The sequence below is a fragment of the Python bivittatus genome, unplaced genomic scaffold (assembly GCF_059951505.1).
Source record: "Python bivittatus isolate LINGU-HERP-01145 unplaced genomic scaffold, Pbiv_v1 ctg000850_np1212, whole genome shotgun sequence".
Taxonomy (NCBI): domain Eukaryota; kingdom Metazoa; phylum Chordata; class Lepidosauria; order Squamata; family Pythonidae; genus Python; species Python bivittatus.
This window is the reverse complement of record NW_028277112.1, coordinates 44,621,101-44,648,492: the sequence shown is the minus strand read 5'-3', so window position 1 is coordinate 44,648,492 and position 27,392 is coordinate 44,621,101. Positions and strand designations below refer to the sequence as shown.

Below are 27,392 nucleotides of genomic sequence, written 5' to 3'. Positions count from 1 at the left end.
ACCAACTTTCAGATATTTGAAGACTGCTATTCTATCTCCCCTCAGTTGTCTCTTCTCTAAATGAAACATATCCAAATCTTCACAGGGCTTGGTTTCCAGGCCCCTCATCATCTTTGTAGTCATCCTCTGAATTAGCTCCCACTCATCACTCTCCTTTTTCAACTGTGGCACCCAGAACTGGACGCAGTACTCCAGGTAGGCGTCTGACCAATGGATAGACTGAAACAATTATTTTCCATCATCTAACACTGCTCTCTCTGTATTTATTTATTTTATTTATTTATTTTTCAAATTTGTATGCCGCCCATCTCCCCCAATGGGTGACTCTGGGCGGCTCACGATAATAAAAAAGAAGAAAAAACACAGGTCTCTACAGACATGGACATAATCTATAAATAGTTAAAAAACATATATTAAAAATGGCCTAAAAACCTCCTATAATTTAGCCCTTAAAAACCTGTAAGATGCTGGGGGGGGGACAACCCCTCACCCCACCAGCCATTTCCATAGGTGTGGGCCCCCCTCTGGCCCCCAGGCCTTCTGGCAGACCCAGGATTTGATCCCTTTCCTGAAGGCCATGAGGGAGGGGGCACACCGCACCTCAGGAGGCAAGATGTTCCATAGGGCGGGCGCTGCAGCAGAAAAGGCTCTTTGCCTAGACCCCACCAATCGAAATTCCTTGATGGGTGGGGTCTGCAACCTGCCCCTTCTGCTGGACTGAGTGGGGCGGGCTGAGATGACCGGGGCGAGGCGGTTCCTCAGATAACCTGGTCCCATGCCATGAAGAGCTTTAAAGGTGATGACCAACACCTTGAATTGGACCCAGAAACAAACTGGCAACCAATGCAGCTCACGCAACAGGGGTGTTATACGTGCCCTCCTAGGGGCATTAAGAACTGTCCACGCCGCTGCATTCTGTACCAGCTGTAGCTTCCGGATATTCTTCAAGGGTAGCCCCATGTAGAGCGCATTACAGTAGTCCAACCCGGAGGTGACCAGGGCACGAGTGACCGTGCGGAGGCCCTCCTGATCCAGGAAGGGGCATAACTGCCGCACAACACGAAGTCGTGCAAAGGCCCTCCTAGCCACGACTGCCACCTGCTCTTCGAGCAGGAGTCATGAGTCCAGGAGAACCCCCAGATTACGCACCGGGTCTGTCTGGGGTAGTGCAACCCCATCAAGAACCAAAGATGACAAGCTCCTAGATCCTGAGGCTCCCCGTATCCACAGCCACTCCGTCTTACCAGGGTTCAGCTGAAGCCTGTTGTCCCCCATCCAGGCCCCCACAGCCTCCAGGCACCGCGAGAGGGCAGTCACAGCGTCACTTAAGGCACCTGGGATGGAGATGTATATTTGGGTATCATCCGCATACTGATGATACCTCACCCCATGGTGCCGGATGATCTCACCCAGCAGTTTTATATAGATATTAAATAGGAGCGGTGAAAGTACTGACCCCTGTGGCACCCCACAAGGTAGGGGCCGGGGGCTAGACCTCTCGTTCCCTATCAACACTGATTGGGTTCGGCCTTGGAGAAAGGAGCTGAACCAGCGCAACATTGTGCCACCCAGCCCCAACTCCTGCAGCCGACCCAAAAGGATACCATGGTCAATGGTATCGAAACCCACCGAGAGGTCAAGAAGAGCAAGGATGGATGCACTCCCCCCATCCCGCTCTCGCCAGAGATCATCTAAAAGTGCGACCAATGCTGTTTCTGTCCCATAACCGGGCCTGAACCCTGACTGATAGGGGTCCAGATAATCCATTTCCTCCAGTATCCTCAGAAGCTGCCGCGCAACCACCTTTTCTACCACCTTTCCTAAAAAGGGAAGGTGGGAGACTGGACGAAAATTGTCCAGGAGGGTGGGGTCTAGCAATGGCTTCTTGAGGAGTGGGTGGACCAAAGCCTCTTTAAAAGGCTTCGGAAACACCCCCTCCTGCAAGGATGAATTAACCACCGCCAGAACCCACCCTAAAGTCACCTCCTTGGTAGCTTTAATTAACCAGGAGGGACAAGGATCTAAACCACAGGTGGTCACACTGACAGCCCCGAGGATGCTGTCCACTTCCTCAGGGGCAACAGGATCAAATCGTTCCCAGATAACTGGGCAAGAACGCTCCCCGGGCAACTCCACTGGACCTACTCCACGCTTGGCTTCCAACTGAGAACGGATCTGAGCGATTTTATCCATCAGGTGTTCAGCAAATTCCTCTGCACGACCCTGCAAGTAGTCCTCCACCCCCCCCCTTTTCCCAGGATGGCCCGGGTGACCCTAAACAGGGCTGCAGGGCGACACTCTGAGGATGCAATAAGAGCGGAGAAATGCTGACATTTCGCCGCCCTTACCGCCACTAGGTAGGCCTTAATAGCAGCTCTAACCTGTGTTCAGTCTGATTCGTCCCCAGTTTTCCGCCAGCGGCGCTCTAGACATCTCTTAGCCCTTTTCAACTCCCTCAGCTCCTCTGTGAACCACGGAGAGCGCTGGGGGTGATGGGCCAAGAGAGGACGCACAGGCGCAATCCTGTCCAAGGCCCCAGCCGCCTCCTTGTTCCAGGCTGCAGCCAGAGCCTCCGCTGGACCATGCAGCAAGGCCTCAGGAACAACCCCCAGCTCCCTTTGGAACCCATACAGGTCCATCAGTCACTGGGGGAGGACTGTTCGAATAGGTCCCACCTCCCTGCGGAGGGGGGCAGCATATTATAAATATAATAATTATATAACCCTAAATACATGCATATCCAAAAGTAATTAATATTGTAACTCTCAAATATCTATTAGTAATGGGGATTCCAGTGTAGGATGAATTTTTTGAGCAATCTCTATTTTGTTTTGGTGCAACAGGTCTTATTTGCTCCAGTGTAGAAAGTTGCTTTCAGCTAGGCAAACATAACTTTGTTTCTTACTATCAATTCCAGGAATAAATATAACTTTTATATAGTAGCAAACCTCCCATCCAGCCTAAGAACAAACATAGTTTATCAAATCAGTGCAGACCACTGAGACACCATTCACAAAAGATTTGCTCAATTGACTTCTTGATTTTGCATTTTCCAGGTACCTTTTTTGTTCTCTGAAATGCGTAAGTCAGAATACCTATGCCTTGAACATAAAGTTGGCAGTACTTCTTCTGGGTCTTCAGATCCAGTTAGCAATATAGGATTGAAATCTATATTAATCTCTTAAATGAGGTTTAGTGGTTGGTAAAATACTAGAGTTCTTGCACTTTATCTGATAAGCCATATATTTAATCCACAGGAGCAGTTTGTAACATACAATCTAAGTCAGGGTTACACACTTCGGGTGATCCAGCAAGTTGGGCCCACTGCATCAGGTTTTTGTTTTCATCATAACCTGCAGTGCAAAGATAAAGAGTCTAACAGGCTATTGTTGAAGGGCTACATACCAGCTGATGAAGTGCACTCTATAGGCCTAGCTATTTTACTGGGTGAAGTTGATCGGAGCCTCAGTAACACACAAGCTTCCCTTGGAGACTGCAGAAGCGTCCTTGAAAAGCTCTGAGCTTTTCAGGCATTTCAAACAAATCTAAATGAATGCTGCTACTGTTTCCCTTTGTAACTGCCTTGCTTCCTTTAGCAAGGAAAACAGGTTGTAATATCAGGTAATCTTAGTCCAAACATGGCATTTTAGTAAGTTATTGTTGTTCCTTCACTTGCACAGTATATAGAAATTTTTCTGTTTTATAAGGTGCTTAAATTCTCTTAAACATTTTGGCTGCTCTGAGTTTTGCTGCTTGCAACTGATTTATTTTTCACAAGGGTTCAGTAAATGTCTTGTTTGATGGGAATGATATCTTACAGAGTTAGTGGGATATGCTGAGCTAGTTGGCTCCATCTATGCAGGAGAAGGAGATACTGAACATTCTTAATATGTTTAATTTTTTTGATACTACAAACAGTGCAAGTGAAGTGAGTGAGTTAAATTAACATTATGCAGGTCAACCTCTGCTCGCTCAACAGTCCTGCAGAACCTCAGATAGTCCCACAACCTTTCACAACAGATTTGGGGAATGTCTAGGAGCCTCTAGGCAGTAATGTGATAAGCCTCCATATCTATTATCCTACTAATGGAAGGATTCCATTGGATCAAAGCCTAAATTTACTATTAAAATAGGAATGACATTTCAGAAAGTCTGTTATTCATCCGTTTGGTATTCTATCCAGCTTGGGAAATAGAGGCAAAAGAAAAAGCTTTTTCCTCCACTGGCAGATTTGATAATTACTTGATCTTGAAAGCAAAAGCAGTCTGCTGTGGGACTTCATCTTTCTATGCTCTATTACATTTTTGTTTATTTGCTTTCCTGTTTCTCAGTCCTGCAGCTTTGCTTCAGCATTTCTAACCTGTGCTGCATAGATAAAGGGATTTTTTTTCCTTGTGGGAGGGTTGGGGGAGCATCAGCAGAAATGAACTTAGTTGGTTCATTAGCATGTGTTAGAAGTCTGACTACCTCTAGCTTTGAGAACTTACATATTCAACAGCTGAGAACATTGAATGAGGTTGTTACAGTGAATTAGTTATTCATTTATTTGCCTCTGGGGAAGCTACAGGGCAAGGGGAGCTCTTTTATTTATAACCCTTCTCACTTTATTGTTTTCAATTTAAATGTCATCTCCCAAATCTTACCTGACCCAATCCAGACCTTAGAGAGAAAACCAGTCCATTACTTTACTAACATATGCATAATTTATATCAAAAAGGATTATGCACACTACCATGCATGGAAGAATATTGATAACATATTTGTTACTTGCATGAACTTCATTTGTATAAAATGAAAGCAAAATATTAAAGGAAGAAATTAGAGAGTATTAAAAGCAGCTGACAGTCACAGGGCATGAATACATAAACTGATTTAAAGCATTAATATTTTGACCCTTGGTAAGATGCTTTTCTACAAATTCTCAATGTGTAGTGTTACAGTCATTGTTGTTAATTTATTTTAGCTTGTGCACTTACTCTCATCTCAGACTGTTTCCATGTTAAAGCTCAGATGTCATTCTTTGGTAATAATGTTGTTACCTAATTTCACTTATTTGTGAAAGAGAAATTATGGTAAATAAGTGACTATGCTGTACCAGGATGAATGGCTCTGGTTCTTTCCCTTTGTTCCATCATGGTAATTAATACAATTGTCCTTATACCAACAAAACTGAGTTTAAATCTGGATGCAGTGATTTACCTGGAGCCAAATGCCTATAGAAGGAGATTTCTGAGCATAAATCTCTGGCTAGATCTTTATCTAGCTGCCTATAATGCACTTTTCCAGCATGTACTAAGAGACAGAATGTGTACATGATTTGCCATTTATTGAACTTGGAAACCAGAATCATTTCCTTTCCCTCTCTGCCTCTCCTTTTTCATCAGACAGCTGAGTGATCCTAACTTCTTTTACTTGATAGGTATGCAAAGTCCTTGCTGCTATAGACATTAGATTAGATACAAAATCCTTTGGTGATTTGGAACCAAAAATAATTATACCAATATAGTCTTCAGTAACAGCAATTGGTCTTGACCATTTATATATATTAACAACCAGGTCTATATGTTGTTCATATATTTCATAGTACATCATAAAAATAGACATTGGTTTTGGATCCAGGGGCAGCTGTATACTTTTTCTGTTCATAAACATGAGTGCGTCTTTCAGGCTGCTTCCTCTTCCCATTCCAGCCCTTTCGTGACTCTTTCATCAGTACTGATTTGCCAGGATTAGATTATGCTCCCCTTATTCTTATTACAGTGATGAGAAAAAGGAAAAGAAGTTGCTGTTCTGCTCCTTCCAGACATCTTCCCACCAAGAGTCCACATAGTGCTAATGATCTCTGTTCCTAGGAGTGATGCCTGATAGCCAAAGAACATGACTGTCTTGTTCTCATTTTAGCCATATCAGTGCTGGAAGCAAGACCCTCCTCTCTCCAGTCCATAAAGAATAGAGTAATATTTAATTTTGTCCTAGTGCAGTGGAAGGATTTTGTTTATCTGTTTGAACTTTTCATTGGACAATGCTCTTTCCCAATCATACTTTCACTTCATCTCCTCTCTGTGTAGCTTTGTATTTGGCATCAGAGGACACTGAGAAAAAGACAAAGTCCATTTCTGCCATGAAATTGGTTTCATAATTTTTTGAATCCTTACTATAATATACCATTTGCTTTAAGTTTAGTGTGGCAGGTTATTATGTTTATCTTTTGATAGATCTAGTCTATTTTCAGATCACATCCCACTTATATACAAGTCTAATAGCTGTATGTTGAAATTCTCTGTGCCACATTATGTTGATACAAGGTGAAATTGTATACACAATAGAGTCCAAAAATATGTAATTAAATTTCTGCCCTTCAAAGCATTTATAAAACTTCTATGCTATACTCAGTATACAAAATCTTCACCATGCAATGAGAATTGAATTTGTTCTTCACAGTTATCTTCTGATTGATAAAAATAAGGTATCAGTTCAGGAAAAAAGCATGAGGAGTTATATGCTAAGTGATTTACTGTGGAAAAAGCTGTTTACATGAATACCTCTCTTCACTTGTGGTCTTGGCCGCAAGAATTCTTTGAAAACTAGTTTTCTATTAGATGGATGATTTCTAGCAATTTGTGCAATATTGTAACAGACTGATCAGTACATCACATTCATGTTCCTAAATGTGCAATTTTCTTATAACAAGTCCATGTGTGAAAGCCAGTTTTTCTCCCTAATCTAGAGGCAGGTTAATCATTTTATACTGTGTATGAGTGGCATTCCTCAGTGCAACAGAATCCTTACTGTGTGCCAGTTGACAGTTGGGATGGTGCAATTATTTTTAATCTTACATCCACCATGTGCTGCTGTTTTACTGAATAACACTGTAAGTTAATTTTCTACTCTATTTCTTTACTGATAGTATAATCTAGTAGTTAATAACCAAGCATTGAAAAGCTTATCAAGCTGAATCTTCAAAAGAAAATGTCATGCTAAATGCCAAATACATCAGCAGATATTAAAACTGCATGGAGGTGATTAGTATTCATCCTTATAAGATCAACAGGTTGCTGAAGCAGAATCACAGTTTGAAAATACACTTAAACAGTTTTTGAAGGGAGAGAAGAGTAACTGAGGCCCCACAGTGTTTAGGGGGGGGGGGGGGTGTCTCTCCAAGGTGCTGAAGAAAAGAAGGCAAATAAAATCTCACTTGCTGTACTTCTCCAGGAGATTTTTTTTTCAATTGAGACTAGATCTTTCTACCAGAAAATTGCCTGTCTACCCTTGAATGTCAAGGATTATGTTCATCATTGGGGGGGGGGGGGGTTACATATGGAAATTTCTTTTCTGAGCACCACTGCTGCAAAGCTGGACCATCTTTTGATATTTGTAGATTGCTGGAGTGTGAAGGTTCATGAATATTCTCTAGTAATAAATGTACATATTTGAATTCCTCAGTTCTGCAAAGGTGTCAGCTTTCATTCATATGGGAAAGTAAGTCATTCAGTGTTCATTACCCCTACTGGTTTCATTTCAGCAGGTGGTCATATTTTTATCAAATGCAGGAAATCCAGAGGAGACTCTGTATAAAACAGTGTCATTTAGACATTTGGCAGTTACTAGAATATTTTATTATAATTTGTGTAAAATAAAAAGGAACATGCTTTATTTTTATTTCATGGTTTGAAACTTAGCTAATAAATTTGATCTCAACCATATGGTTTCTTTGTTAGTATTTGGTTGATAAAGTTTATAACTGATTTTCTAAAGATGCTGTTAAGATACTGGATGAATAACATAATTGTCTTTTGGAATGATGGTACGAATGATGTACTTCCCATCAAGCATACATAGCCAAAGTACTTTGTTCTCTCATTATAGGTATGTTATCTAAGGCACCTTCCACTCAGTCTTGTATCTTCAAACAGCAACCTTTTGTGACAAGATTTTCAAAAATTATCCAATGAAATAGTATTATTATCTTGAAAAAATACATGCCAATTACTGGGTTTCCGTCATTTTGTTACCCTAAGAATACTAAGGGCTACAGAAATCCAGAAGACCACTATATGGCAGCAAAGAATCAAGGGTTTTCCATATTCTTTGGTGGCATCTAGTAGATATCCACATTTTTGCATTCCAGATCTGGTGATCTTAATACTAAGCAATAATAATATCAGCTCAAGACTTTCTGAATGCTCATAAGTTAAATAACTTTATTTGAAACTTAGAAAAGTAACTTGATTGAAATATGAGGTTCACCACTCCATTAAGATGATATGAGCAATAACAATAGTACTCATAGATATAATACTGTTACATTTACCATGAGCAAGTAATGCAAAAGAATGGCAAAAAATATTAGCTATAGTTTAGCTACAGTCCTTTAAACCATCCACAGTTATAGACAAGTCAGGACAGAACCCTGACAGAAAATATTCAGATTTCTGGCATCTTGTTCTAACTTCCTATTTCTTTGAACACTTTCCAAACATTGCTATACCAAGAAAATCTTGGATAGAAAAAACTGAAATAACAGGATTCAGGGACAACATATTTAGAGGGGATCCTCCTGTTTCAACATGAATGATGGATGAAAACATGTTCTGGTTTTTTATATTATTATATTATTAAATAAATTTTAACAAGTTAAAAGCAATGCAAATTTTAGAAAATAAAGAAAATAAATAAAAAGAGTTAATGGATAAGAAATAAAAGAGAAAAATGAAATAGAATAGAAAAAAAGAAAAGGTTATAAAGCGGCTTCTAGATCGTCTTAACAGCGGTTATAAATGCATTTTTACTTTAACTTCTCTCTCTAAGATTACATCATAATTTCCTTCTTTCTGTTGTCTACCCCTTCTAATCATCAAACCCATAAATCACAATTTCATTTTTTTTCTTTCTTCAACAAAAGTCCATAAGGGGTTTCCAGTCACTAATGAATGTAGTTAACTGTCCATTCCCTAATCAGACAAGTCAATTTTGCCATGTGAAGAAATGTTCTGAGATAGTTTGTACTAAACACATTTGAGATAGTTTGTACTAAACAGTTTATGTAGAACAATATGAAGTAAATGCTTACATCTCAGTCAGGTATTGTACTGAGAGTACCTATTCTTTGAATGCAAGGGCTCCTGCAACTATTAGCAGAGTTTCTCACATAACCCAAACTGCACTCAAACAGAATGGGGCTGTGCCCAATTTTGGATCCACTTCTTTGCCACTTTAGTATGTCCCCTGAATTTTTGTAAAGCTCGGTAACAGTATTTTCAGTTGCTAAAATAATTAAAATGATACCATTAACAAAACATAGTGCATGAAGCTATCAGGATTATGCATGTTTTAAGTTACATTTATTTTTAATGGAGAAAACTTTGAATTAAATATTGATTAAATAACTCTCCTATCAAATGCTCTGCTCTTCTTTGATTGGTCTCCAAAGTTATTTAATCAATAGCCCATCTGATCAACTTAGCTTGAATGGTAATATACGTTTTAAATTTTATATACCAATTAATTAAAAATATTTATATGCTGTGTGTCCCACAAAACAGTCTCAGAAAAATTACAACGTGGTATAAAGTAGAATGCAAACATTAACCTTATAAAATAATAATCATAAACAGAACCTCAGCATCATTATGAGTGCTTAAATGCTGAACTAAAAAAAAAACACTATTCAATATTGACCTAAATTATAACAAGATAACTGCATGCTTTATTTCTGGGGAGGGGAAAAGTCCTTCTTGGCTGATGCCAAATGAACATTGACCCTGCAAGGATGATCTCAGTGGTGAAGAAGTTCTATATGGAGCAAGATATTCTCTCAAATAGCCTACTCCTTATAGACCATTATTGAACAATATAAAAGGAAATATGTGATCTTTCTGTTTTGGAAAAGACAGTATCTTCTAATCAAAGGATGCATCAATATGTGCTACTATGGCAGAGATTTTGTGATATTTTACAATTATATTTTGTATTGATTATATTACCCTAGTGTGTTTATTAGTAAACCAGTGACTATTGATAAGTATAATATATAAGGTACTGTTTCTCTTTTTTCTTTCTTAGTTTGAGATGATTTGGGGGGGTATTATTGTTGTTGTTGTTATTATTATTATTTGGTTTGGTTCCATTTGTATTATTATTTTCTTTATGTTTAAATCTGGCTTTGTTAATTATATTTAAAATGTAAAATAGAAATAAATAATTTTAAAAAGATTAACAATACAGAAACCTTTAACTAGCCTGGTTGCAAGTCAGTATCCAGTGTAGTTATTTAAACAACACCGCAATTTTGCTGCTTTGTTTTACATTAGGTACAATTGATAGCACTGGGTACAAGCTTGCATGACAGCTTTTGCATGATAAAGTTGTACATATGAAGGTTTTGGTCCAGTCATCCTAACTAAAATTGGGCTACCTTTGCAGGGTATACATTGCCTAGCATGACTTCAGAATAGCAGGTTTCATCCATATTAGTTGCAGGTTTGAATTTCTTCCCTTTTTGTAACATCTGAACAGCACTTTTATCAGACTAGTATAGTATTAGTACTACTGTTCATGAAAGCATTTCTCTACTCAATCAAATGCTGCTAGTATTCAGCCCAAGATTGAACCACGTATATTCCAGCTGTATGATTTAAATTACTTTTCTAAGAATACTGTATGTTTCTTAAAAGGGGATAAAAAAGAAAGTTTTAAAAAAGAATAATGGGAGCAGTGCTGCTAGATATGAGAAGAGAAAGGATGACTTCAAATGAGGTGGTCTTCCTGGGCAGGCAGGCAGCAGGACCTGGGAAAAAATAACGAGAACCGTCAGCAGCCAGGCACAGTGAATAATATACAGACGGTAATAGGCATTCTAAAATTCTGAAAACAAAGGGGAGGTCAGCTCGAAATTAATTCTGCTCCAGCTGTAACAATATTCTGTACTTCTTGTCATAGTAACTAAACATTCCTCATTTTTTTCCAGTGGACGCCTACCAGCTAAGGATGAGAAAAGTAAATTGGGGAAGCAATGTCTTTTATCAGAGGAAGTAGTTTCATGAATCTTCTTTTTCTTAATTTCATTATTATATAGTTGTGCTGAGGCGTACCATCTGGACCATGGAATTCCAAGAGTACTCATAAAGCTTCATTAAAGGTCTTGCTTCACTGTAAGAAATCCCCTATAAAACTTATAGTATTCTGACTTGAGCTCCCACTGTCTCATACAACATGCTGAGTGCTGTAAAAGCTATTTCAGTAATGTTCCCCAAATGAACCATACCTTCCTTCTCTCCTTCTGGATGATCTGGATCATTTGCACGACAGCTAGGGGTCTTTTGGTTCTCTCCTATCTTAACTTAGTATTCTTCTCTTTAGCTGGTTTCCATTTGTTTTCAACTCCTTTAGAGTAATTTAACATCACTTGCCTTTATTTTTCATTTTTTCTCTCATACCTGATATGTTTGTTGCAGGTTAAATGTGATCAGTATTGGCCAAGCAGAGGAACAGAAACATATGGATTGATCCAAGTCACATTGCTGGACACTGTAGAACTGGCAACATATTGTGTTAGAACATTTGCACTTTATAAGGTATGTTTGGGTTATGCAAACATTGAGTATCTTTTGATGGAACAAGGTTTTTATTTAAGGTTTGACAGTATCACCAGCAAGTGATCAGCATTTCTGTTTAAAGAGGATTATAGGTCTTTGCATTGATGTTCAAAACATAGACTTACACAGTTTGAGAGAATTTGTAGGGCCATGTAATTCAATTATTTGCAATAGCAAAATTTCTTGAAATGAGCTCTTACTTAACAGATGTCCTTCAAGTTTCTTGTCCAAACTTTCCATAGAAGGACATTTCATAAAATTATTGCTGTTCTAAGCCAACTTTACAACTGTGGAGCACTTCCATCATTAAATTTAAAACACTATTGTAAAAACTTTTACACATTCTTTTTTTGTTCTCCTCTCAACAATCACAGTAAATAGTTTCTTTTTCTTCTGTCAGCCTTTTTTTTCAAAACTAAATAGACTAGCCCCTTTACCTTTTTCTTATATGAAATGCTTTCATTTTTCATATCCAACTTAACTATAGAAAAAATACTAAATATTAATGCTATGCATCCACTGATTCTCATTTCATTACTGGGATAAAAAAACAGTTGGGGGATAAAAATAACAATTTTAGATTAATAACAAATTTGTCTCACTTGATTTCATGATGATTTCATTCTGGAGTACTGTTTTGGCCCTAAAAAATTATTTATACTAAATTTCTTACGTGGCAGAATGGATCGAGTGAAAAGAGAGAAGTTAGGCAATTCCAGTTCACTGCATGGCCAGATCATGGAGTTCCAGAACACCCAACACCATTCCTAGCTTTCTTACGACGAGTCAAAACCTGTAATCCTCCTGATGCTGGACCAATGGTCGTTCACTGCAGGTAAGTGCAAGTTTTGCACTAACAACATTGCCAGATATTATGAACATCTCATAATCCAGCATTTCACAATTTAATATTCTAAATATTTTGGTAGATTGCATTTCATTTATTTTTCTTCCATTGTCTGGCAAATCTGAATACTTGCTACATATACAAGCCAGAATTCAAGAACAAAAGCAGACATGAAGCATGAGCTAAGGGAGCTTTAGATGGGATGTCATGGATGCACACACGTACCTGAAATCCCTTAAAACTAAGAATGATTTCTAAAATGTTATTTTAGGGATCATGATCTTCTAGCAGTCAACTTATGTGTGTGTTTTCTCGGAGATGTATGTTTGTGGATCTGCATCATGAGGTATAAAGTCTACCCATGCAAAACCTTCACTAGGCACATTCAGGGTTGTCTGTATGGTTCCTCCTTGCCACATCTCCGTTCCTGAAGCAGCTTTTCAGTTTTTTGGCAAAGTGATAGGATAACAGGAATGGCATCAGCATATAGTACAAATCTGCATAGCACCATGAAAACTAACCATGCTTGCTGCAGCATCTTTACTTTAAAAAGATTGATATAATATGATTGATATGATATGATATGGTATGGTATGATTTCAAAAATATTTTTTCCAACAAAAAGGTGTTTATTCCCAAGCCTTGATTTCTCAGGAAAAACTATTGCCAAGCAAACCTTAACACATTTTAAATTAGGTAACTTCCATAGTAGATAGTGAGAATTCTTTAGATACAATGTAGTTTCATTTCAGCAAAACATCTGGTAAAATATCCTTGACATGATTAAGCTTGTTAAGAATAGGCTAGATGGCATAAGGTAGAAACATAGCTGAATCAAAAAATGAATTTGGTACTAAGAGTTAATATTGTAGAAATAGGATATATTTATATTTATCTTCAAAGAGAACTCTGAGGGGAAATATGATAGCTTTCTTCAAATAACGAGAAGACTATCACACAGCAGGAAGCCAAGACCAGTTCTTTAGCATCCCAGAGTGCCATACCTGGACTAAGAAGGTAGATCCCATTTATCATTAGGAAATACTTCCTTTCACTAAGAGCATTTCATTAGGGGACTCACTTATCTAGCAAGATGGTAGGTTCAGATTATTAGATATGTTCAAGCAAAGATTGGCGATTGCTTGGGATTCCTCTACTGAGCTGAACTGTTTAGCTTCAATGGCCCCTCTCAACTCTATGATTCCATTCTAATTTAGCTATATGATTCATAATTGATGCAACATGTCATATTAAGTGGAGGCATATAAGACTGTTACCAGTAAGTTCAAGTTCAAAAACTACCTTGCTATGCCATTGCCAGGAATTCAAGAACTCCAATGTTTGCATAAAGACTTACTCCATACCAATTGTAGTTTATTAATACCATCTATTTGCTGGTTTGAACTGTACTTTCTTTTCTGAGTAAGGATACCATAGGTAGACATGTATGGACCTTGGGATGATTATCATTTTTACTCTGCTTGCATTTTTATTTGTAGAATTTTTGAATTTAAAAAAATATATAATTAGCCTAAATCTTGGATAGTAGCCAAATTAAATAAATAAGTATAGCATGAAACTGCATTTCTTAAAGTGATGTAATTATAATAATGCTAATATAATTTTTGTAATGTATCAACTCTGTTAATTTAAAAAAAAGTTTCATATTGCCCATTTAGTTATGCTCAATCTTTTGATTTATGTTCTTGATTTGTTTAGATAAACTGTGATTGGATAAGTACCATATTTATCGGCATATAACATGCATAGGCATATAACACGCACCTTAATTTTGAGAAGGAAGTTTGAGTAAAAAAACCTTAAACTTAAAATAAATGACTTGGAAGCAAAATAAAGGGAGCTCTGAATGTTTTGTTTATTAATATTTATACCACTTATAAGGTAAATACGTAATATGAAAGAAAAAGCAACTCTTTTGTATGTTGTAGGCTGGCTGTGTGTAGTGTGTATGTGTGATGGAATGGAATTATGAAGGCCAGGCTCGGAGATAAGCATTTTCTTCGCTCGCCGCAAGAACGTGGGAACTACAAGAGGATGGGACTGGCACCTCCCTGAGGAATTCACACTGTTGTGGCTGGCTGACTTAGGAGCTGGGGTTTCAGTCTAGGAAGATTCTTGCTAGAGGTTGTAGCTAATAAACATAGCTGAACTGATTTTGCATTGTCTCTTGGAGTTCCTTGGGCTAGGCCTGACAGTATGTACCATTAGTGTTTGTTAGCTGTGTGTAGTGTGTGGTAATGCTAATCTGTTTATTACCATACTGGTACATATTCCGTCCCCTCCTGCTTACCTGTCTGCAGCAGACAAGCAGGTAAGATCTCTGGTGGACCAGCAGGGGTTAAAAATCCCTGGTGGTCCGAGTGCATTGGGGGGTACAGTAAATTATTATTAGGGAATGTCTCCTCTGTTTGCAGTCTTTAGTGATATCATCCATGCAGTCCAGCACTCAGTGTGTCAGAGGAAAGCATTTCTTTTTTGGCAGCCGCTGCAACCCAGCACTGCTGCTCCAGATGGCTGCAGAGGGAGGCGCAGAGCATGCGGTGCACTGCACAACACCCCCCTGGCCACCTGCTGAGAGCTGCGCCCAACCCCTCTTGGATCGCCCCTGGATTGGTGAGCATGGGAGACGCAGCCTCTCCTATGGCTCCCCGCGGCCTTCCCTTCTCCTCCCTCCTTCCAGTCGGGAGAAACTTTGGCATGGAGGGGCAGCCCCCTCCCCCAAGGGCTCCACCGTGCAGCTGGGAGCACGGATGAGTCCAGAGACGTGAAATCTCCACTCAGTGTCAGACCAAAGTGCAAAGAGCAGATCCGCAGCAGCATCTCAGTTTGCTAAAATGGGGGGGGGGGGGGGAGGAGCTGTACACCACCCATTCTCTGACTTTGCAAACCAGCCACTGTCCCACGCGTGCTGCACAGTCCGGAGAGGTGAGCGTTGTTTGTGCACATGCATGCACACATGTTTGTGCAGTCTTTATTTGCCCCCCCCCCCGGCGAGGGGATCGGCTTCCAAAGGCTGCAGCTCCGAGAGTCCAGTGAGCCAACTTCCAAGAGTCCAGGGACCCGAGTTCTCCAGCAGCCTTGCTGGGGCGGCATGGCACGGTGCATGGACCCTCAGTCCGGCCAAAGTCAGAGGTTTGGTGCAGAGGGAGGCGCCCCACTCTGCCCAGGAGTTCCTGGCTTTCTTGTTCCAAGCCTGAGCAAGTCTCTCAAAATCGCTGAGTGGCAGGGGAGGAATAAAAACCCGCACAAACACACGTGCGCACATGCACATACACACACACACACAGGCGCTTAACTCTTCCTCCTCCAGGTGCAGTGCGCTCGGGACAGCGGCTGGTTTGCAAAGTCGGAGGCCCAGGGAATGGGTGCTGCACAGTTCCCTCCCCCCCCCCCGCCATTTTAGCAAACTGAGGAGCCGCTGCAGATCTGCTCTTTGCACTTTTCTCTGACACTGAGTGCTGTAGAACTTGCGTTTCCGGACTGTCCTGTGCTCCCAATGGCACAGTGCAGCTTTCAGAGGAGTGGCGATCCCTTTACCGGGGTGGCATGGTGTGGCACAGGCTCCATGCCTCCCTTTGCACCCATCTGGAGCAGCAGCACTGGGTTGCGGTGGCTGCCAAAAAAGAAATGCTCTCCCGGCCACCGCGCTTTGCGGTAAGAAGCCACAGGGCATATCGGCGTATAACATGCAGCTAGGATTTCAGCCCCAAATTTTAGGGGAAAAAAGTATGTGTTATACGCCAATAAATACAGTAATTTTGAGAGTTAGACAGATAGAAGCAACTTGCTAACAAATGTATACCTCTTTAATATCCAGACTCTTTTGTTTCTTACATATGACATCACTTTATTATTTTTTAATGTTTCTTCCAAGCCATTCAATACCTCATATATGAGTTCTTCCTCCCTCTTTTTATCCTCCTGACAATCCTACCATGAAGCTCAGATTGAGCCTGTGGGCTGGCCTATGTCACCAAGTAAGCTTCAGGGCTAAGTGGAGATTTGAATTAAGGTCTTCTCAATCTTAATCTCATATTTGAAATGAGGGATAGGTGGCCAAATAGGGCACCTACTCTCCATTTTGTGGCTCCCAGCATACCCCCAGATCATACTCCCTTATTTGTTTTTTTCAATTGATTTATGTGGCTGTCACCTTGCTAAACATGACTCTGGGTGTCTAACAAACATTAAAAATAAGGATCAAACATGAACGTGAAATGGCCATCAAGGAAACCAGGCAACCAACTAATAGGAGCTCAACTATTCCCCTGACCCCATGCCTGGGAAACAGCCAGGTCTTAAGGGCTTCCAAAGGGCCAGCAGTAGCATGAATGTCAATTTTGGCCAATTTACAATGATACCCTGAAAATGGGCATGTTAAGATAGAGGGTTAAAGTAAATATTTCATGCCAAAATCTGCTCCCCAGCGGAGAAACTGGTCTGAAATGTGTAGCTCTCACCTATTTTTGTTGACGTATATCAGTACATGGACCCCTAGCCCCTGCAGCACCAAAAAGATTGTGCAGCCCTGATGTAACTATTATACCACTACCCCTTCTGACCCCACAATACTTTCACTTCCATTCCTTTGTCCTCATAGGCTGCATACTTGGGCACATTTATTAAGGAGCATAGTAGGAATCCTAAAACCAGTAGAGAAGGTTGCATCACTGCTATTTTTTAACGTTTTTCATCCTTCAGTTGTCATTTTCATCAGTACAATTCTTTTGTCACAAAACAAATGTATTTTATGCAATTATCTCCATATGCCTTTTTTTTTCCCAGAACTGAGCTGAGTTGGGGGTAGATTATTAAAACACATAATTATGAATATATCCCAGATAAGCATAAACATGCATTTGAGAGACACAAATGACAAAAAAAAAATCATTTGGAAATTATGGATGTGTTTTTCATGAATGCAAAAAAAAAAAAAAGTTTTTGACATATTCAAAAAATAAAAATGAAGAGTTACATAGGCTACAGTGGCCAGTAGTGAATGAATTATTTTCCTCATTGGCTATCCAGGCAAACTAAGACTGTGAAAGGATATGTGAATGACCCACTATAATCTGTTCCCTTAAAGTGTTGATTGTGTACTAAAATGATGGCTCCAATCCAAAGAGTTAGTCACTCTCCAATTCCATTTAAATCAATGGGATTGCATGGTTGTGATTATCTTCTCCCATTGATTGCAATGGGTTTTAAGACATAACTAACTTTCTAATGATTGTGACCCATCACAAATTACAATGCCAAACCAAGAGTACAAAAGCAAAAGCAGCTGCAATCTGGCAACTGTTATATGGCTGTTTCTACAGGAAACCAAAATTTTAAAACAATGGCATTAATTGCAGAACCCAGCATAATTGCATTTAAATGATTATGTTCCTCTTTGCTCACATCTGATCCATGCATCTTCTCTTGGCTGCTCAAATGTGCTGATGAAGAGGCTGGAGCAAGTCCCTGTGAGGAACATTTAAATATTTTTAGCTCAGGAAAAAAAAAAAGCAAATAAGGTGGATATATTAGAGGAATATCCAATAAGCAGAATTTCAAGGGAGTGAAGATTAATAAAAGGAAGCGCTTTTTCAGGCAGAGCAGTGTTAACCTGTAAATTCACATTGAGGAGATGTAGTGATGGTCATGAACACTGATTGTTCTAATGGGCAATCAGATAGCAAAAATGAAGACATATATTTCTCCATGCCAATCTGTGAGCAACGTATGTGAGAAGATACTATTGGACGCACGTCTTCCTTGTAAGTTTCCAAACTGTGAAAATGAGGATGCTGGGCAAAATAGATGGTTTTTATCTTTACATATTTTTTTCTTTAGCAGAGAATTTCAATATTGCCAAAAAATACGTGAGCATTCAGGTTTTTTGAGTATCAACAAAACAGCTTTAATCTAAGATACTGTTACAAATGTATTGCATAAATTTTGGCATTTCCCAGTTAGTATAGGAAACATTTCCTCAGGTTTCCAGATCTGAAAAACAAAAGTTATAGTCTCTCTTTTTTTATGTAATGGTCAGCAATGCAGTGTCCATGGGTGCCAAGGCACTATACCACCTTGAAATGGCATTTGCACAATCCCAACATTGCAAGATTTTTTAAACAGAAAAAAAAATGGCTCGAATCTTATAAAAGTAGTAAATCCTGTGAAATGTTGGTGTTCTCATAAGAATTAGCTCAGAAAGCATGACATGAGATTGCTCAAGAATAAGATTGCTGGAATTTGCCAATTTGATTTTATTTTTTGTGTGCCAAAATCATTGTCATTTTCCCAATATCTAGTTAATATCTATGATTCAACTTTAACTTTCTCTTCTCATACTTGTGCTCATGCTAAACATGTATGCACTCTTTTTCCTGATATGTCTGTTTCTATTTCTTCCTGTCTTTAATTTTAAAATGCTTGGTCATTCTTAACCCTATTCTTATTTTTAGCTTTTCTGAAATGCGTTTCTCATTAACTTTCCTTGACACCATATACACACTCATGCTTCTGTCATAAATGTTTCTCCATATCATACTTTCTGTTCTTGTCATTTTGATCATGATGTTCTTTACTTTTAAGGATTTCCTTGGCTTTTGCTCATTCCATTTAGTGTTTACATTTCTATCTCTCTCACCTTTAAATCATTCATTCATTTGTTCCTTCTTATTTTTCAACCCGTTTAAATGTATTGTTTTCTATACACTCCTTTCTTCTCATACATTTCACCTTGTTCTTTTGTCTTACTTGTCCTTCTTCCACTATATCATTTCTTAACTTTTTAAGTTCTGCATCCACTGTTTTTTGTTGGTTTTTTAACAACTGTAAAATACCTTGGTGCAGGCAGTAGGGAAATAGAACAATAAATTCAGGTTCAGACACTTTCAAAAAGCTTTAATTTTGTTGTTATCGTTCAAGGGAAGTGAAATATATCATATATAATTCCTTCCATTTTTGAAGATGTGGGTGTAATTGTCGTTTCTGTTACAAAACAGCAAAATTGATACCCAAGAGCAATGGCAGCAGGCAACAGGAAAATCCAGCATTTGGAGAAATGCAAAAAAAAATTGATGTGACAGCCTTACTAGTGAGGACTCAACCTACTCATTGACTATGGAAAATGAATGACTTTTGGTAAAGAGGAGAAAAACTGGAAAACTGGGGTGGGGAAATAATGAAATTAAATAGATTTGAGCCCTGCAATGGATTGTGCATTTTTGTTGCAGGTGCTATTTGTTATTCTTCATTCTGAAATGCTGAACACAATTTTCTTTCATCTTCATTTTGAAATATTACAGTCATTTAACAAATGCTGGTCATAATCCTTATGCAAACACCCATATGCCTTTTCAGATATATTTTCTAAGGTTTTAATATTATGTCATAACATGAACAATATAGCCTGCAGTTTGATCTGTGCTTACCAGGAAATAAATCATGCCATTTAGTATTCAGAAATAAATGGCAAGATTTATTTCTGAATAATGTTCAGAATCACTGTGAATACTCTGTCTTCTTTATGACAACTTGCGAATGTGCTGAATCAAAAATGGACTTTATCAGAATACTTCATTACTGAAGGATGAAATGTAAAAAATCATGCCTTTCAATCTTTCTGTAATCAAAATATTCTACAACCTGGATGGCCTCCAGATGTTTTCTAACCACCGTTCCCAGAATTCTCAGCCTAAACACACTGGTCCCTGACAGCGTCACTATGTCCTGTAATCCTACCACATACAGAAAGCAATAATATTGAGGAAGACTGCACTACAATTTCTTTTTCATCAGATATGCGAATGGTTGAGTGTATATCTTTCAATAACACTTGCTAGCTACTCAGTAGAAATTGAATTTGCCTAATTACTATTCAGAAGATCCCTCAGGTTTTCTTGATGGTGAGATTTGTGCAGCCTAAACTTATTCAGAAAAAATTAATTGGTTTTTTGTTTGTTTGTTTTCTCAGTAAGAGACTAAATCAAACAAGATGCTGAATTTTAAAGCAAAGACAGGCATAGTTCAGAATGTTGGAGTTTAATGTCACATATTTGTTGAGATGGGTGTGGAATCATTTTCAGTGTAAATTGGTAAAGCAGATTTCCCCTTGTGCATCCTGTCCTGGAGACAGCTACGTACTGGGGGGGTGGGGCGGGGGCAGGCCTCTTGCTACTAACATCATGATTTCTGAGGAACAGTTCAAGTGATCAGTGCTTCCATTCAATTACATGTCATATGTTGAGAGCAATACACAGAGACATGCTTCTGTATACCTTTGAAAATTACCTGACTGAAAACAGCTTCCTCATTTTTGCCCCTCCAAGCTGCAGGCCCCTTTTTTGAGCTCATTAGGAGTCTGAGCAACCAATTCAAAGAATGGGCTTTAGCCCACCTCTCCCCTTTTCCATGAAGTGTCTTCACTTCTGTGTACATGGAAGGTTTCCCTTCCTGGATATTTTTTTTTTTTTTTTTGCAGGTCATGAGATCTCTTTTCTTCCCCTTTGTTGTACCCTGTGACTCCAGCAGTGATAGTATATTGCTGAATGTGTGGCTGACTGGTTGCTTGGCCAACAGTATAATAGTTGAAGAAGAGGGCATCATGTTCCCAAACAAAGGAAGTCATGATCATCCTTCCCAGTGCACTTTGAAGCTGCCTTGCATTTCAGAGAGACAATCTAGCCCAGTGTTTCTCAACCTCAACTACTTTAAGATGTGTGGACTTCAACTCCCAGAATTCCCCAGCCAGCATGAAGGGAGGTAGGGACATGTAGTCCAGTCTAGCCCCTCTACCCCAGTTTCCTTCTATCAACAAGGAATGTCTGAATTGGGTATATAATAATGCCCAGCTGAATATGGTTACAATCTCTATGGGGTTGGGTTCCCTGCCTAATCAAAAACCCTAGTTGGGAAGGATTCATACATAAATCTGTGGAAACAGTACTCTGTTCAGCCAACTATGGGTATGTGCCCTTGCTTCAAACTGCGCCGACACAGAACGGCCAGTATCATGTTCAAGATATAGCATGCCTCTCCATCTTCCTGTTCTGTATACTTTTTCCTAATGCCTGAAGACTTTGCTGTTTGGATGAGATGTATACCTTCTGATTTCTGGAAAAAGGAATGGAAGAGGTGGAGGGCTCTGGACTGAGGCACAGTTTCCTCTTATCAATAATTTTCTGCTGATTATTTTCCTGTGAATTGATGATAAATTTAGTCAGCTAAGTAAATGCCATACTAAATTATAACCCAGTGTATTCTTAACTTACACAGAAATACCCCTCTTTAAGTATCAGTGATCCTTATTTCCAGAAATTTATCATGTCCTGTGAGTCCTGTAATTTCCATTGACCTGTGCTGTGGTTTGGTTCATTATTTGATCGGCATTCTCAATGAATCATTTTATTCACATGTATTTAGTTCATTTTTTTTCCTACCCGTGTTTATATATACTCTATAAGGCAAAGGAAGCTTGACTGCTCACAGCTGAGTCTAGTAAAAGAGCAATTACTTTCTATCAGAGCCAACAGCTGTCTGTAATGGATTCTGAATTAGAATTATGAGCAAAGAAAAGAATCTAGCCATCTGCAGGAAATGTGAAAATATTTTTATAATCCTAATAGCTGAGATCTGGACAAGGGTATCCATGAGATTTCCCAGCTGTAGCTCCAGTGGATTCTCAAATAGCCACAGACAGAATACCAGAATATACTGGGTCGGTTTTGGCTTCTTAATCTTTTTTGCTACACTTGAGCCAAACAATATATTGATCTAAAATAATCAGCATGAAAGCTTTGTTGAAAAGGTGTGTGTGTGTGTGTGTGTGTGTGTGTGTTTTTCCTGAAATTCTCCAAAAAAGAAAATGTAGCTATATAAATAATTACATTATAGTTCCATGGAGATTTTCCTATCACTATTCCATTACTCAAATCTTTATTTCCCCCAAAATGAATAATCATCAACTTTATTTATTTATACATACATACATACATACATACATACTAGTATTTCTATGTTGCTTCAATCAATCAAATCTAAATAGCTTACAACTCTATGATACGAAGTGTCAGTATCAAAAAGGTAGCTAATAAGCAATAAAAATGCATATCAAAGTCAAATATAAAAAAATACAATTAATACAATAATCCTATTACAAAGAATTCATCACATATCCCAGGGTAACTTAATAATTATTCTCAGCTCTTCGGTCCTCAAAGTTTCTTTGAAACAACTAGATTTTCACCAATTTCCTAAAAACCAAAAAGAGGCAAGCATGAATTTTGAAGAATAAATTCTGGCATAATTTGCTTGGGCATGGAAGATTTTACTTGGAGTAGGCAGTCCTAAAAATGGCCAGGACCCAAGCTTTATTAAGGCTTTATAACCAGCACTTTGTTCCTTGAAACAAAACTACTGCAGCTTCTGTAGTACTGGTTTGATATGAGAGTAACAGATTCTCCCTGTTCACATCTGGGCAGTCAGTTTCTGTACAGTTGAAGTTCTTGGGTGATCTTCAAGGGCAACCCCATTTAGAGCAAATTACAGTAGTCTAACTGTGAAGTGATGAGAATGTGAGTGAATGTTATCAACACTTCCCATTCCAGAGAAGGCCACAGCTGACACCCCAACCAAATCTGGGCTCTGCAAACATCACCCTGTCAACATTTCAGACAGTGATGAACTCAGAGCAAATGCAAGTGAGATAACAACAACAACCACAACCTAGTTAGCTGCTACAAGAAAATCACACAGACTGACTACAAATAATGGCATGACAAAGTAGTGACAATGGTGCATTGGAATTTCTGCAACCAATACCATTTGCCTGCAAGCAAGAACTGGTGGGACCACAAACCAGGCAAAGTAATAGAAAATGAAGAAGCCAAAGTGCTCTGGGACTTTAGAATTCAAACAGACAAGCACCTGCCACACAACACCCCAGACATAACAATTGTTGATAAGAAAGACAAAAAAGTCTGGATAGTGGACATCACAATACCTGGAGACAGCAGAAGAGAAGAGAAAGAACTGGAGAAAATCACAAAATATAAAGACCTGCAAATAGAAGTAGAATGACTATGGCAAAAGAAAGCAAAGATAGTACCAATAGTTATAGGTGCCTTAGGTGCAATCCCAGAACATCTGGACACCACTTGAAGACCCTTGGCATTGACAGAATCACCATCAGTCAATTGCAAAAGGCAGCTTTACGTGGAGCAGCTTATATCCTGCAATGATACCTTTAACACCAAACCATCAAACAACAACATCTGCCTACCCCAGGTCCTTGGGAAGGACTCAATATGTGGATAAAAATGCCAAATCCAGTCTAAACAGCTGTCTGACTGTGCGACCAACTATACTACTAATAATTTATAAACTTGTATGCCACCTGATTCTCAATGACTATTTTCTTCTCTTTTCTCTGCATGTCAGCATAGGAGTTTTATCTGTGAATTGCCTAGCAAAAAGGGTTACAGTGCCAGCTAATTATTCTTCCAGCACATCCTTCCCCCATAAAGTTCAGGTCACTTTAAAAAGTGCTGTTGGACAGGATTCCACAGATGCAGAGGAGAATGAAGGATACTTTGCTGCTCATGCCACCACAGTATAAGTTTGAACCTGAGCTTATGCCCATGTCTGATCAGACTAATCTTACAGTCACCAGAAAGCATTCTCACCATGCTTTCACCAAGGTATTAGCTCTTATATTGCCTACTAACAGATCAAATCTCAGTTGTTCCAAGGTATAGATCAGTTCCAGTGCATAGATTTCCTTGTCTATTGGGCCTTTGGTGAGCTGGGAAAATGTCAGGACCAGCCCAAGAACAACAGGGAAACAGTCCATCCAAGTTCAGTTCTTTTATTGCTTACACCATATAGACAGAATCTTGCCAGACTAAATCTGTACTACTCTAACATAGTGGATATACCCTTGGAGATTCTAGGGAGTGGCTATCCTGAATCTCTTCCTCTTCCCATGCTCCTACTCCAGACTGTGCTGTCTCCTGTCTCACCCCCCTTCCTGGAATGCGCTCCCTCCTTCCTGAGAACCTGCTGCTCCATTGCATTCCATTGCATCACCTCCCCCTTCACAGATACATTCCATAACGGAGAAGTCCATGGTTGTTATGGCAACCATGAAGTCCCAAGACATCTCTAATTCCATCTACATGGAAGGAAGATTAAACTTGTACAACATTATCAATCTAGGCGTATAAATCACCACCCCTAAAGTTAGATTAAACAGCCCATGCAACAGGGAGGATAGCACCTGAATAGAACCCCTAGCTTTTCCTTAGTGTCAGGATTCTCTCATGAGATTGGATAGAAAACAGTAAATATATAAGAATTCAAGAACTTCTGATAAGTAAATATTTGTATTTAGTTATTTGATTTATGTAGCTGCCCATCTCACTCATGTGACTCTAGGTGACTTACAGTAAGATAGATAAAATACACAGCAGCCAAGTATCATAAGATGACCATCGACAACACCAAGAGATAGGCTCTTTCACATACCCAGGGCCCCAGATCAGGCGTAAAACCATGTTTTCAGGCCTTGCAAAAGGCCAGCAGGATCAGGGTTTATCTAATCTCAGAAGAAATTATATGCTTCTGCACCTATATTTTGATTAGAACTGTACCTGCTCACCCAGAAAAAAGGTAAAAGTAAACTGGGAGTATAGAATGCATTGGGGGCATTTGCTGGAGGAAATAGCAAGGAGCAAGTGCACACATTCTCAAGACAACCATCTGGAAAATAGTCAGGCTCCTACTCCCAGGATAACCATGTTATTAAGAGACCACCAGTACAATGCTTTCAAAAGCCCAGATGGGTTTACTGGCCCTGTCCACTTTAACAAAGAGTTTTGTTTTGTTTTGTTCTGTTTTTAATGACTATGGCAGAAAATACATTTGATTAATTAATACATAAATTCATGCAATAGAAGAGATTGTAATGACCTAATTATTTTCCCCAAACTTCATGCAATTTCTCCCTTCCCCTCCCAAACAGTTCTTTATTAGAGTTCCTTGACATACAACCTATGCTCTTTTCCTTGTTATGCAATACATGGAGGAAGAATACATAGAGATCCACCAACATACTGTACTTTTTAGAAAATGTAGGGTCCACAGCCCTTCAAGGTAGGCAAGGTCAAGAAACAGGCATGGCAGTATTCCAGGAACGTTCTAAATTACTGTGGGATAGACTAAGAGAACCTTGAAGTTTATTTGAGTTTTTCTCTGTCCATCTTACACCAAACAAAACCAAGGCAGAGGGGTTTTTTTTTATTTATTTTCTCATGCTTTCCTCTTTTCTCATGTTGAGTAAATTTTTCTTTTCTAAAAATTCCCCCTTAGCCATTTACTCATTCCTTCCCCATTCCTAATGCCAGGTTTACATTTCTTCACAAAACCTCCTGTCAGAATCATCCACACCCCTTGTGTGAAGATGGGCCAGGTAATTTGTCAAGGGAAACAGACACAGAGACATTCCTTCCTCCCTCACTTGCAGGTGGGCCTGGCAGCTTGCCAAGGTCAATGGACAAGTTTGGCAGAGAAGAACTAGATGGAGCTGAAACATCTAGAGAAGAACTAGATGGAGCCTTCCCTCCTGATGCATGACAACTGCCACTACAAGGTCCCACATGGAGGACAAATTATGGCATGTGGACATCCTTTGCCCCTCCCACAACCTCTCTGATTCAGGATAGCTCTTCCAGTGAATAAGATATTTTTAACATCTTTCCCACATCTAAAATCCAGAATACATTTCACCTCATATTGCTCTTTGCTAGCCACCAAAACCAGTTGGGTAAGAAAATGCATAACACAAGGGACAGAGCAGCTCCTCTTGAACAAGGAGTGAGCAGTGAAATTGGATGGATCTTCATTGAAGTAAGCAATTGCAGACAGAAGGCCACTGGGCTAATTGATATTTAACAGGGAAGGCACCAACAAACTTTTTGGAAAAAAACTTAATGGAAAGCAACACCAAATCTCCCACTGCAATCTTGGCACCCTCTCACCTATGCACATCTACACATTTGTAGGCAGCCTTCGCCAAATCTAACTGTTCCTTTAAGAAGAGCTGGGCATTCTGTCTTTCCTGGAGAAAGTCAGAGACTCAGTGCAGTAGGAGCAGAAATTCTGGAGGGCAAGATGCAGGTGTGATAACCGTATTATTACTTCTTGAAATGGAGAAATGCCAATGGAGGAATGCAGCGAGTTATTATAGGCAAATTCTGCAAGACACAATAATTCAGTCTGAGAAGAGACATAGCAGTGCAAATAGTGTTCAAGTAGTGTGTTCATCTTCTCCAATTATCCATTAGATTTTGGATCATGAGTGGATTACAAATGAATACAAAAGTCCAGTAATTGGGCCTCCCAAAACTTAGATGTGCCTACAAAGCCATTCTAGGACATTTCTGACAGGAGTCTCATGTAAGGATGGTTCTGGGGGAAAAAAAATCAAGATGTCATCCAGGTACACTGCTACATATTTGTCTAAAATATTGGAAAATACTTCATGAATCTAGAGAAGACTATAGGGTAATTAACCAATCCATAGGTCATAACTCTGTATTTCAAATTTGCCAAATTGGATGTCAAAAGCAGTGAAATATTCATGAGCCTCTTTAATTCAGATCAAATTATAAACTCCATTCAAGTTCGATTTAGTGAAAATGTGTGCCTTTTTAAGGCAAACCTGCAGATATGACATAAAAGACAGCAGGTATTGTAGCAGTTCTTAATGGTTATAGAATTCAGTCTATAATCATGAACAACTCTCAAGGAACCGCTTTTCTTTTTTACAAAAAATGTAGGTGCAGATGCTGGAAATGCAGAAGGGTGAATAAATCCTTTCTTCAGAAAGCCATTCAGAAACTATTTTAAAGTAGCTGATTCTTGAGTAGACCCATAATATT

The 27,392-nt window shown here is 39.2% G+C and overlaps 1 protein-coding gene across 12 annotated transcripts in view; it reads left to right on the top strand.

The window, feature by feature from the left end:
- PTPRD (protein tyrosine phosphatase receptor type D) overlaps positions 1-27,392 on the top strand; it is a 428,647-nt gene that overhangs the window by 360,770 nt on the left and 40,485 nt on the right. For all 12 annotated transcript variants that reach the window (XM_088130360.1, XM_088130356.1, XM_088130355.1 and 9 more), the window contains 2 exons: positions 11,454-11,573; positions 12,275-12,429. In XM_088130360.1, coding sequence (XP_087986486.1) covers positions 11,454-11,573; positions 12,275-12,429 — 275 coding nt within the window. The remainder of the gene's footprint in view (positions 1-11,453; positions 11,574-12,274; positions 12,430-27,392) is intronic.